This window comes from Heliconius melpomene, chromosome 8 (assembly GCF_056956725.1).
Source record: "Heliconius melpomene rosina isolate 202511_hmr_F chromosome 8, ASM5695672v1, whole genome shotgun sequence".
NCBI lineage: Eukaryota > Metazoa > Arthropoda > Insecta > Lepidoptera > Nymphalidae > Heliconius > Heliconius melpomene.
In genome coordinates this window covers 4,793,357-4,806,299 of record NC_140396.1, presented here as the reverse complement: position 1 = coordinate 4,806,299, position 12,943 = coordinate 4,793,357, and the positions used below count along the sequence as shown (strand labels likewise).

General features: G+C 29.5%; 2 protein-coding genes across 6 annotated transcripts; both read right to left on the bottom strand.

The window, feature by feature from the left end:
• Positions 1-58: 58 nt before the first annotated feature.
• Positions 59-2,952, bottom strand: LOC146536791 (uncharacterized protein C14orf119). 2 transcript variants are annotated; one of them, XM_085189108.1, is made up of 3 exons: positions 2,746-2,952; positions 1,798-2,015; positions 59-1,625 (listed from the first exon to the last, which is right to left on the bottom strand). In XM_085189108.1, exons 2-3 carry the CDS (start codon positions 1,990-1,992, stop codon positions 1,350-1,352), a joined length of 471 nt encoding a protein of 156 aa, XP_085045234.1. In that variant the 5' UTR covers positions 1,993-2,015; positions 2,746-2,952; the 3' UTR covers positions 59-1,349. The 2 variants fall into 2 exon arrangements, with proteins under 2 accessions (XP_085045234.1, XP_085045233.1); XM_085189107.1 differs by lacking the exon at positions 2,746-2,952 and adding an exon at positions 2,435-2,668.
• Positions 2,953-3,891: 939 nt separating this feature from the next.
• Positions 3,892-9,847, bottom strand: LOC146536790 (uncharacterized). Of its 4 annotated transcripts, none has more exons than XM_085189465.1 (6): positions 9,098-9,847; positions 8,133-8,308; positions 5,540-7,854; positions 5,136-5,213; positions 4,591-4,744; positions 3,892-4,070 (listed from the first exon to the last, which is right to left on the bottom strand). In XM_085189465.1, exons 3-6 carry the CDS (start codon positions 6,197-6,199, stop codon positions 3,892-3,894), a joined length of 1,071 nt encoding a protein of 356 aa, XP_085045591.1. In that variant the 5' UTR covers positions 6,200-7,854; positions 8,133-8,308; positions 9,098-9,847. The 4 variants fall into 4 exon arrangements, with proteins under 4 accessions (XP_085045591.1, XP_085045593.1, XP_085045594.1 ...); XM_085189467.1 differs by having other exon boundaries at positions 8,161-8,308; XM_085189468.1 differs by having other exon boundaries at positions 8,209-8,308.
• Positions 9,848-12,943: the final 3,096 nt, after the last annotated feature.

Sequence of the window (12,943 nt, the reverse complement as noted above, 5' to 3'; positions counted from 1 at the left end):
CTATTTATTATATAATAATTTCTAATAAGCAGTGATGTTATGGAAATAAAAAAGTATATTTTATAGTATATTTATTTAAATATTATGTTAATTACACATCGTGAATATCAATCGCCTTTCACTTTTTATTTTGCCAGCACCTTTCTATCACTCGATCCATTTATGTTAATACTTTTGTTTCTTTAAACATATTTTTACTTATTACAATACAAATTACATTTAATATTTATGAAAAATGCTTAATATTGGCACAATATATAGGTTTGTACTTAATGACTTTCTTTGGAATGAAAAAAAATAAACAAAATATAAATGGCAGGCGATGGCTGAGTTTCATTACTTTTATATAAAAAAAGATACAATATTATTACTTTTAAAATAAAAAATATATAAAAAGAAAAAAATATTATGATTATTTAAATGACACATCCAAACTTTAAGAATAATGTCTACAAATAATATTTTGTTGCTTATGTTTGTAAGCAATATACAGAAACAGAAATGTAAGTTATTTATAAAAGGACATAATATACATATTTATTAGTAACTTTCATACAGATGGGCAGTAAGTAACATTTTATTATAACAATTATTTGTAAATTGTAAATTAGGACATTCATTGTAAGCATATTTTGCAGTATTTATAAGCTATCATTGTCAATTTAACGGAAGAACAAGAGATTAATTAATGGAATGCTTTAAGGAATGTTAATTATATTAAATTTAATAAATAAATTAATATAATTTATCCAACTACAAATACGACCTAGACTCCTACAATAAACATATATGAAATCTAAATTAACACTAAAAGGGAATTTGTGCCATTGTTACAAATCACTCAAAAAAATATATTTTTAGTAAAATCAGTAAATAAATATTAAAGATATGAAATATATTACTCAAAACAACCTTTATTTAATTTGTGACTATAACATTGAAGAAATATTGAGAAATAATGCCTATGCATAATATAATGCATACATTTAAAAAAATATGTATATGTTGACACCATCTTACGGTGACATATACATCTATAGTTTTCAATAAAAGATGACAAAAAATTATAGATGTTTCTATTACCTAAACAACCATCTTAGATAACATATAAAAAGTATTCGAAGTATATATTAAAAATAATATAATACTATTCAGTAAAATATCTATGTTTAGGATGCAGCTGCAACTTCCACAGATAAATTAACTTGTGAGACCGACAATGATTCAATATCATTATTTACTACTGCTGGAATGATAGCAGTCATATTTTAAATATTCTTCATCTAATCAATTAATTTTAATATCATTTATAAATAAATAATATAAAACTATTCATAAAATTTCTATACTTAGGATGCAGCTGCAATTTCCACAGATAAATTATCTTGTGAGACTGACAATGATTCAATATCATTATTGACTACCTCAATGTCATTTACCTCTGGTGGAATGATAGCGGAGTCATATTTTAAATGTTCTTCATCTAAGCCATTAATTTTAACACCATTTATAAGTGCATCTTGCAGTTTGGAACCAAAATCTAAATCTGTATCTGATACTGCTTTTACAAGTCTTTCCTTTTGCTCTTCAGACCATGTTGGAAACCATTCATTGAATAGCTTTATCTACAATTGAAAAATATATGTATATTTTGTTCTGAATAATAAAATTATATATTTTTTAGGTTCACACTTTATTGTACAGAGAGAGTTAACAATAGGTTTCTATTGCTAATCCCGCTACATGAAGGATACAGCATGAAACTAAAAAAATGGGATATAAAATATAAGTACTTACTCGACATTGGAACAAACTGACTGGTTTATCTTCACATGATAGAGATGCAAGTGTAGAAGCTAATTCATCTGCTTGTCTGCTATGAGCCGCAACTAATATAGGAAGGAAGTCCTCCCTTTGCAATTCACTGAATTCACCAAACCATTGAACAATGTATCGGATCTGCGCCTCTGATGTTAAACCTGGATTTGACATGCTGCGAGGGTAGTGCTCTTTATCTGTAATATTTATTTTATTTGTAGCTTCACACTCTTAGTAGAATAGACAGGGGAAACCGGGGAACCTCATTAGGAAATGAGTACCCCACTTTCCACTGAATTCTAGAGGCGTTGCATGTTGAGTAATATTTTTAATAGAATTATTATGATTAATATGCACGAAATAAAAATGTTATTTAACAAAATATTATTCTTTACATTCTAATGGCATACCTAAACGCAAAGTAGTAAATAGTCATTAAACTAAATTATTTTGTTCCTTGAGTCCTGGTGAATTATAACTATTTCATTTTGTATGCAGTTTAACAGGTGCAGTATGTGACATTGAGATTATGAGACAATAGAGTAAGTAAAGATCTATTAATTAGTTTAGGAATTCCTAATCTTACCATTACTTCTAATATACATGATATACTTACTATCAGGTGCTACTGAAAGACACACTGCCGTCTCAAGAATAAATGACATTATAAAAATAATAACGAGATATGAGTATCACACAAAAACACGGTCACCATCAACGGGATCCACAGAGAAACTAACTGGTTAGTTGTGGATCGCTACAAGTTTTCACTTAGCATTACAAGGTTAAATAATAGATGTAATTTCACCTTTCAACTTGAATAACTTTCTAGCTTAGAAAATTTACATTTTACTAACAATGTAATTAATATTAACTTTCCGTGGGTATCGCATATTCTACAATAAAGAAATGAAAGCTTTTACATACCTTGATGAATATACTATCACTTTTATTTTGTTGTGATTTCGTAGCTAACTTTTCAAAGTAGTAACTGCCTAAATTAAAACTATTACAAATATAATTAATTTGAAATGTGACGAGTATTTACTTATATTTACAAGTTTTTTTGCCTAGTTGCTTGTGAATTGTCAGGCTCTACAATCCTAGTACAACGAAGCTGGAAACTTTTGACGTATAATATTATTAAATTCAGAAGTATATGGAGGGTGGAGACTTTAGCCCTGTATTGATATTTTTTATTTTGTAGCATTATATTTGCATAAGTTGAGTCTGCGAAATCTAGAGGTCGCTTTGGAAAGGAATATTTCAATTAACGTCAATAGATGTCTCTGCAAATTGAATACTAGCTTAGCTAGCTTAATAATATTAAATTGATTTATTAAATTTATATATTTATAATAGTTAATATAAATCAAATTAACCAATAATAATTTATTATATAGCTATAAAAATATGTTAAATAAGTTTTTTTCGCAATCCGTTCTTCACTCTCTGTGGTAATTTTCTCTGATTCTGTAATCTGTGGTACTATTGTTATATAGTTGTTTGGAATTCAAACAACTATATAACAAAAACAATAGTACAAATTAGGAAGTCGCACATTAGCTGAAGTGGTTTAGTATAGTAGATTGTTTCGACGACAAACATCATTGTGCGTCTGACTAAGAATCAGATCAATCAATGAAAACCGAACCTGCAACCATTACGTATACATGATTTTCACTTGGGGAAACGATTACATTTAAATTGTATATTTTTCCCCACTCCGATAAATTCTGCGATTTAATAAATTTCAATAAGTACGGGTAGTACCTAAATAGAGGTAGTATGAAACTACATAAATAACATTGAAGGCTACTAGCATAATAATAAAACACATGAATATAGTAGGTACCTACTTTATTTAACACCATTATAATGACAGCTATGTTAAGCTATGTAATTCAAGGGTGGAAATATTACGACACTCAATTTAATGTGCAGTTAATTAATTTCAATATTCATAAATTTTAGTTTTACTCAAAGCATAAGATTACACGTGAAAATGCATTCTTTAGTCATCCTCTGCCACAACTTGAGGACATAAGAAAGTATATATGTCTAGTAAAGGTATTATGTTTTTTGGAGTACATGTGTAAATTGTAATAAGCACACTAGATATGTTGCGGCAAGTGAAAGATATCCCAGCGGCAAACGCGAATATACTTGAAATGCCCTACAAATACAGTATTTCATTGGATGTTCACGAAAGTACTTCAGTAGCTCACGCAAATTTGATCGTCGTCTTTCACCTGAAATCAAATAAATAGTTTTAATATGTAAGTTTTACCGTATAAGTGTATTTTATAATTCATAAATCATAAATCTCCTAAACATATAGATACTTAAGAGCCTGCGTAAAGTTTTTTTTAAATATCAACTACATTGCTTATGTTACTGTTTCATTAATTAGATGGTTTTATTTAAATAAATATTTTTTTGAAATCAATTTAAAACTGCTAGTAACAATTGATATTTTGTTCATAGAGATCAATGAAATTGCACATGTTACATAAATAGGTACATTAGATGTCCTTTTTTGACATTCCGCTCCCCTCTTTCCATCAAATTCTGAGGGCATGGCGTGCTGAGTGGTGGAACTAAACGCCGCGCTTGCCTCGACACCAGAACGAAGAAATCTAAATGATAAAACATTTCCTTAAGTGAGAATCGAACACACAACCTGTCGCGTTTACAGTCACACGCTTGGTCACCTGCGCCATGACTGGCTGATCGAATCGAATCTTATGAAATTATTTTCCATTAACTTACAGGTACAAGTTATCATTTTATCGGCGATTTCGATCTTTAGTGCATCTAGTTGATCTGTTATCATCTCCATTATTACTGATGGGTAAAATAAAACTGCATACTTATATAAGAGTTCCAAAAAAATATTAATTGTTTTCAGGTCAAACCGAAATTCCTGTTGATTGAATAAATAAAATATTAAGTATTTTTCGTTATATATGAAAAGTGGACATACTACTCGGTACAATGTGAGCGGACCCTTGCTGCAGGCTGTAGTCTCTTTACAGAGATCCCTCCGCCTGCGTGCGAGTAGAAGCCGGCATGTTGCTTTGATTTGAAATCCAATCTGGTGAAATCTCAGACCTTACCATACCATACCATTACCATATTTATCAACTGTATAAGATTGTCTATTGATCGGGAAATCATCATCACAATAAAATCATTACTATCCTTCTAAGATTTTTTTTTCATTATTACAACGAGCGGGATTATCAAAAGAATTGAGCGTAGGTAAATATTCTCTAGGGCTAGTATACAAATGTAAAGATGTGTTATGTACTTACATTTCCTTTATATTCTCGAATTATTGTGAACTGCGTACTTGTGACATTTATAAAGCCAATAATTAAGTGCACAAGCATCTAAAAACAAATTAATTTTATAATTTTAGTAAACAAATATTTAATGAGGCCTGACGTGGCGCAGGGGCACAAACTAAGCGTGCGAGTTGTGCCCAGGCCTGGCTGTAGGTTCGATTCCCACTCAACTCAAGAAAATATTTAATATTTTCATTTCTTCGCTCTGGTAACGAGGCAAATCTTGGTGTTGAGTTCTACCTCTCAACACTCAATGCCTCTTTGAGGAGTTCGGCCCAAAGTATTGCATTAATGAGAACGGAATGTCTTAACATTAGGCTCACAGGTTTCCTCGGCCTACCCTCACCACCTATATTGGAATAGATACTTACCATAAATTTTATGGGCCAATCAGTTTTCTCTAATGTGTCCAATATTTTTATATAGATTTTCACATATTTTTTCCAATCAAAAACAGCCGTAGCATTATTGAGGAGGTCTTTACGAAGTTTAGTGCAAAATATCTTTACACGAAAGTACAATAGAATGAATACCATCAAAATAGGTATACGTCCAATCTCGATACCAAAACGTATGAGAACTATATATATTACTGTAAATCCATTATCGATAGATGCATATACACCAATCTGCATCAACGTTATATAAAATAACGAACAAACAAATACAAGTAATACAATGTAGCATATTAAAAATTTCACTATATTTGTGCGAGTATTTCTCGAATAACTTTTCTCATCTATTATTGTGTCAATCGATAAATAGTTGATTAGATATTCCTCTTCTGTTTGTAGCGAACATGTTATATAAATAACATACTCCACTAGTCTTGATATTTCGCTTATGTCGTTAAATGTTGTTATTTTATCAATATTTGCAATATAAACATACTGTATGCTGATAGCTACTAACAATGCCTTGATAGCGTACTTCAGCCAGATATTTTCATAAAAATTATAATAAAACCCAAAAAGCAAGCGCAGTTTTAAAATAAAGTTAATACCGACCAAGTCGCCTCCGTAACGAGCCATGTTTGTATTTTAACTGATAGATGAAATGACTATTGAATTGAGTGACCTGGATAAAACTAATCATATTGAGTGCTTATCTTGAATCAGAATAGTTAATATAACAAATGAAATGGTTAATTATATACATACCTGTACATTTTCTAGAAATACGAGTATCAAGTAATTACTAATAGAAACATTGTTTAAAACAATTATTTTTACAATGTATATAAATTCTATAAATAACATGTAGGTACAGAAATCAAATGGTGCTAGTGGTAATCTCCTCGAATGGGGATCGAACCCAGAACCAGTCGGCTTTACAGTCACACTTTGTGCCCATGCACCACAACTGGCCCTTTAAGTAATATTACAGGAAAACTCTTGCTAGTAGGTAATTTTGTTCACATAAACAAAATAGGTTTTTAAAAACGTATAGAAATAGAAAATATAAATTTAATCAAAAACAGCTGTTATAAATACGTCTGTAATGTTTCACGCCTACCCGCGAAAAAATTTTTTATTTCATATGAATAATTGATTTTAAATAATTTTGTTAATATATATTACTTGAAATTTTTTAAAAATATTCCAAATGCCTATACTAAAAACATTTTAGAGGAATTGCTGAGGTTACTAGTAGATATTTATGAAAACGGTTTAAAAAAAACTCACGTTCCCAGAAAAAGGGTAATTTAGGAAAAGATTGCTATATTTCTTTGAATTATTTATTAATTACTACCTAAACTATAATAATATTAGTATCCTAAAAATCTATATTACTGTTGCTTATGTTCTACGAAGGGGATTACAAGATGACTTCGCTTCAGTGTTCAATATAAAGACATTGAAGTATGAGAAGCTGAACATATTATTTAGAGTATAATATTATAGTTAACTTAAAAAGTAGCAACAACAATGAATAACTGGAGTCTCTTGAGATATTGTATAAATATAGAAATATATGTATATAATAATAAGTCTAGTTCTAGGTAATATCTAAAGAAAAAAATATATTAAAAGAAATGGATAAGATGACAACAGGTACCTACCGACCATAAGACTGTAGTGTAAGGAGGAATAAATTCAAATTCAAATTCAAAATTCTAAATATTCTTTATTCAAATAGGCAATTATTATAAGCACTTTTGAATCGTCGAATGAACATATGAACAAAAAGCTACCACCGGTTCGGAAGGCAGTTCTGCTGAGAAGAGCCGGCAAGAAACTCAACAGCTGCTCTTTTCAAAATCAATGGTACAATCTATTACATTAGCTGGCAGCCATCCTGCATTACATTTAATAGACATTAATTCCATACATGCTTATCCTCTAAATATTCTTGAACAGTGTAATACGCTTTACTTGCTAGAATTTTTTTTACAGATATTTAAAATTTTTGTAGTGGCAAACTAAGAATGCACTGCGGAATTTTATTATAAACACGTATACTCAGACCCATAAAGGATTTATTAACATTTTGGAGGCGAAAACTTGGTGTAACAAGCTTATCTTTATTTCTCGTTCCTATCGTATATATATCCTATAAATGAAAAAAGAAACATGTTTCACGTGGCCACCTAGTCGTTGCAGGCTTCGAACTCCAACTTGACATCCTTGGTTAAACCCTCTATGTCTACTTCGTTTTCTGATGCGTTTAAAATATTCAGCGTCACCTGTGGAATATACTTCGTGTAATGAATGATTATGAATGGATTCAATTTTTTTTTTATTCTAACACAGAATAGGTAATTTAGATTAAGAGAAAGAGAAAGAGAGACGAAACTTTTTAAAATGAATATGCAGTAACTTTAATAAAACAATACATTTTATTAATTTAACAACAGCATATAGAACAAGAATGTGAGGCAAAGTTAAAAAAAAATGTAATCTTCACTAAGTGAAATAAAATTAAAAAAAGATCACTAGACAAAATACATAAAACGTAAATTACTTATGCATTAGTTAGTGAAGATTTGAACCTCTGTCTTTTTTCCTAAGCCCGTGATGTATTGGGTCAGCGAGGGTACCTGAGGTGAAGTGTGGCTGGTGACGGTGCTGCTTACCTGCCTGACTGGTATACCTGCATCTTCAAACGCTTTCTTCCTCAAGGAGGTACGAATTTGGGATCTGTAATATACATGAATTATTTTAGTTGTAGATTGATGTAGAACCTCGTTGTCTGTACTTGAAATATTTTAAAAAAAAAATTGGGAACCTTTATCAATGTAATAGAACCCAAAACAATGATTTTTAAACTTTGGATATTTTAAAACCGAGTAATAAATATTATTTACCGGGGGATATCATTTAAATATGTAAGTATATATAAGTGAATTCTAATTTCACTTATGTTTTTTACTAATACATAATATGTTAAACAAGTACAATAAAATATATTATGAACTGATTCAGTGTACAATGACAGGCAATATGGAACCATACTGAATAAACTTCAACGGTCAACTTAAAGACCTACCTGGTGTATCGTCTCATATCTCTTTAAGATTAAAATTGATTTTTAAATATAATAAAATTATATTTATTATTACTCCAATTATATTTTGCTATATAAAAAGCCCAATGATAAGGTCAAATTTACCTACATGAATTAGTACACTTATACTTAATATAGCTTAGTCTGGTAAATTAATATTTTGTTGTTTAAATTTATTTGTATTATGTATTTATGTAATTAAAAAATAAGTACTTATAGTGATATGTATTTAATATATTTTGGGAAAAACAGTTACAAAAATATATGACATTCTTCCAGTTTTTCCAGAACTAAAAACACTTATATTGAAAAAAAAATCATATAAATATTTTGAACTAATAAACTAGTTTGAGATACACATATTATGCTCACCAAAACATTGTTATTTATGGAATTAAATATATTATAAACTATGAAATTACCTTTTGTTTTATAAGAGCAATATCCACAGTACTAACACTTTTTGATTCTGGTTCATCTTTAATTTTGTTTGGCAATGCCTGTGGCTCACTTGATATTCGTGACATTGTTTCGCGTTCAGTACACGCTTCAATGTTCGTTATTTTCTTAAAGAAACACTCTTCTCAGTTGTCTAGAGAGGACCCGTAGTATTCTTTACATACTACTTAATAGAATTGTAAAAGTTACACAAGGCCTAAACATGGAGCTGGTGTAGTTGAGTCACAATCACAACATAATTCTACATATCTACAATTTGAAGGTATTTATTAAAAAAACCCGTCTCTTGTAAGCTCTTGGGCTTCTAGGGTTAACTACTCTTATTCTAGTGGTTTCTTTAATTAAAAAAACGGTGTTTTATAAAAATGACAATAATACTATCTAATTACTATTTAACGTATAGTCATATACTCTTTGATCTTCCTCGATAGTTTAAAAATCCATAACAACAAAGATTTTGAATTTGGACACAATTATTCACCATCAAAATTTTTTTTCGACCGGTCTTGACAGCGTCACCTGGCGGGATCAACGTCAATTTTTTTCTATACTCGATTCATTACGGCAAGAGACAAAAGGCAAACATGTCAAAAAAAAGGTTCTTTTACATGACAGGATTGATGGACTTATTATATTAATTTTAAAAAATATTGATCTATCAATATAGAAATAGCATATCGGTAAAACTCGAAAAAAATATATTTACATTATTCATAAATTTTTTACACTACAATATTCAATTATTTTCGTGAATAAATTCTGAAATACAGTTAAGAAAAGGTAAAATAAATACAAAACGTATGTCGCGTTTGAATATCGTCGGTTGAATTGCATTAATTTGAACTATAGAAAAGTTAAACATTTTTTTTTATATTATTCTCTAACTCTGTATTCAGTGAAAAAAAAAAGTGTTATTATTATGTCATTAATTAGGATTAAGTTAGAAGTATTGATTATTCAAATTACTATTTAAATTTGTGGATATCGATGAAGTTATTTTTATAATTATATTTTGAAATTTTATAAAATTGAACGTAATTAGGTACTTCTTAAAAAGAAGTAAGTAAAAAAACTTATTAATCAGACTGCATTGCCAATTGTAGAAGTAAGGACGGTAATAACTAGACATTTTAAATATATGTAAACCTGCCACTACACCTGAATCATAGCAACTACGTTATAAGAAATAATGACACATTACAATTAAGGATCTGGCTTCTGGAACATATTACGTTGAAGAACCATAACAGACCAGCAAAAGCTTAAGAAATGAAGTGCCGCATTTGTTACAAGGGTTTAGATTATTAGATTGTTTTCATTGACAAATAGAAAAACGAACGAACGAAGTTGTAGACGGCTACTGGCGTTAAATAAAACACAAGTGAGTATAGTAGCTATTTTATTTCACACCTATAAAACCACATCTATGTTAATAGTCTGTAATTCTAGAGTGGAAGTACAATAATAATTAAATTAATGTGCAGTTTAAAAATTCATTAAAAATATTTAAATTAATCTATGAGAATTCTTCAAAAAACACCCGTCGATCAGCAGCTCGAGCGTCGCAATTGAAAATGAATTGACCATACGTTCCATCTAGTACCTAAGACCTAAATTCTAGATCCTGACCATATACCTACCGAAGCACTTAATGGATTATTATCCATCAGGAAAGCGTAAACGTTGCCACATTTATGCTTTACGTCTCATACGTAATATTTTAGTTTGAAATTATAATATTTTTGTTTAGTTTGATATTATAAAAATTTTAAATATGGGCCAGACTTCGGGCGAAAGTAGACATGAGGAATGAAAAATGCAAGGTCTTAACCCTCTACAAAAAGGCAAATGAAAATATTATGTTTTTTGGAGTACATGTGTAAACTGTAATAAACACATAAGATATGTTGCCACAAGTGAAAGAAATCCCAGCGGTAAACGTGAATTTACTTGAAAAGTCCTATAAATAAAGTATTTCATTGGATGTTCACGAAAGTACTTCAGTAGCTCACGCATATTTGATTTTCGTTTTTCATCTGAAATGTACAGAATCATTTTAAAATATTTTTTTTACTATCGAAAATTGCATATGTTGTAAAGTTGTATATACATTGCTATTACATGGATTATTTTTATTTTATTTATTTTCAAATATAGGTATGTATGTTTAAATCAGTCCAAAATTATTAGTAATGGGCGTAGTTGTTTCTTCAGTCGTATTAAATATTTATATTCTATTAACTTACTGGTACAAGTTAACATTTCGTCGGCGATATGGATCTTCAGTGCATCTAGTTGATTTGTTATCATCTCCATCATTACTGACGGATAAAATAAAAGTGCATATTTATATATGAGTAGGCATAAAATATGCATTGTTTTGAAGTCAAACTGAAATCCCTGTTGATTGAATAAATAAAATATTAATTATTTCTCGTAATATATTATAAATAAAAATATGAGTAATTTATGTAATTATTATATTATTATAGTTTTGTCGTTTTTATAAACTTCATATAAGATTTGTCTTTGCTTTAAATCACTAGACGAAGCTGCGCAGGCGTCACCAGTATGTACCTATGTACCTAATATAAAAATGTATAATGTACTTACATTTACTTTATATTTCCGAATTAATCTAAACTATATATTTGTGACATTTATAAAACCAACAACTAAGTGAACAAGCATCTAAAACAAAGAACAATATTATAATCTATACTTATAATAAAATTTTAAAGGGGTCGGACTTGGAAGATATTAAAAAAATATATTGGGAACCTATATATTATATTATTAAATATATATGAACGATTCATATATAGTTAAGTTAGTTTAAGTTTTGTTATTCTTTTTTCGATCAAATATTAAAATAAGTACCTACCATAAATTTTATAGGCCAATCAGTTTTCTCTAATGTGTCCAATATTTTCATATAGATTTTCACATATTCTTTCCAATCAAGAACAGCTGTAGCATTATTTAGGATCTCTTTACGAAGTTTAGTGCAAAATATCTTTACACGAAAATACAATAGACTGAATACCACCACAATAGGAATACGTCCAACCTCGGTACCCAAACGTATGAGTGTTATATAGATTACTTTAAATCTATTATAAATAGATATATCCATTTGCATCCCAATTATAATATAAAATATATTATAATTGGGATGCAAATCCCCCTGGGCCATCCCCTGGTCTGTTGCCCAGACTCGCCCTACCCTAAGGCCGCTACTGCAAACTATTATATTATTTTATACGTACCTAAAGCGCCTACATTTTGAAAATGTGTACCTGAAGTAGAACCATTACTGTCTAGCTTAGTTATAAGAACTAATGACAACCAGCCAAATTTTAAGAAATAAGGAAATAGCGCATTATTAGCTAATAAATTAGATAGGGCTTTGTATATTAGATTGTTTTCGTAGACAATTAAAAAACCAAGAAACGAAGTTGTGGACCAGCATTAAATAAAACACATATGAACATAGTAGCTATTTTATTTCACACGATTAAAATCACATCTGTGTATTAACACATTGTGTTCTGTAACTCTAGAGTGCAATTATAACAAGAATCAATGTATCAAGTAATTAACGTGCAGTTACATTATTACGAAATTCATAAATTCTAATATGTAAATTAATTCTAAAGACTATTCCGCATCCGAAATCCGAGAATTCCGTCAAAAAACACCGGTCAATCAACAGATGAAGCGTCGCAATTGGAAGTATATTGGCCATACGCTCCATCTAGATCCTGACCATATAATGAAACACTCAATGGATTGTTATCCTTAAGAAT

Excerpts from the sequence above, each read along its gene's own strand:
- LOC146536791 (XM_085189107.1), bottom strand. The coding sequence starts at position 2,483 with ATGTCATTTATTCTTGAGACGGCAGTGTGTCTTTCAGTAGCACCTGAT. Across the intron at positions 2,016-2,434 it reads TCTTTCAGTAGCACCTGATA|ATAAAGAGCACTACCCTCGC; the intron begins GTAAGTATATCA and ends TAAATATTACAG. Across the intron at positions 1,626-1,797 it reads TCAGTTTGTTCCAATGTCGA|ATAAAGCTATTCAATGAATG; the intron begins GTAAGTACTTAT and ends TTTCAATTGTAG.
- LOC146536790 (XM_085189465.1), bottom strand. The coding sequence starts at position 6,199 with ATGGCTCGTTACGGAGGCGACTTGGTCGGTATTAACTTTATTTTAAAA. Across the intron at positions 4,745-5,135 it reads TTCGAGAATATAAAGGAAAT|GAATTTCGGTTTGACCTGAA; the intron begins GTAAGTACATAA and ends TTCAATCAACAG. Across the intron at positions 4,071-4,590 it reads TAAAATGATAACTTGTACCT|GTGAAAGACGACGATCAAAT; the intron begins GTAAGTTAATGG and ends ATTTGATTTCAG.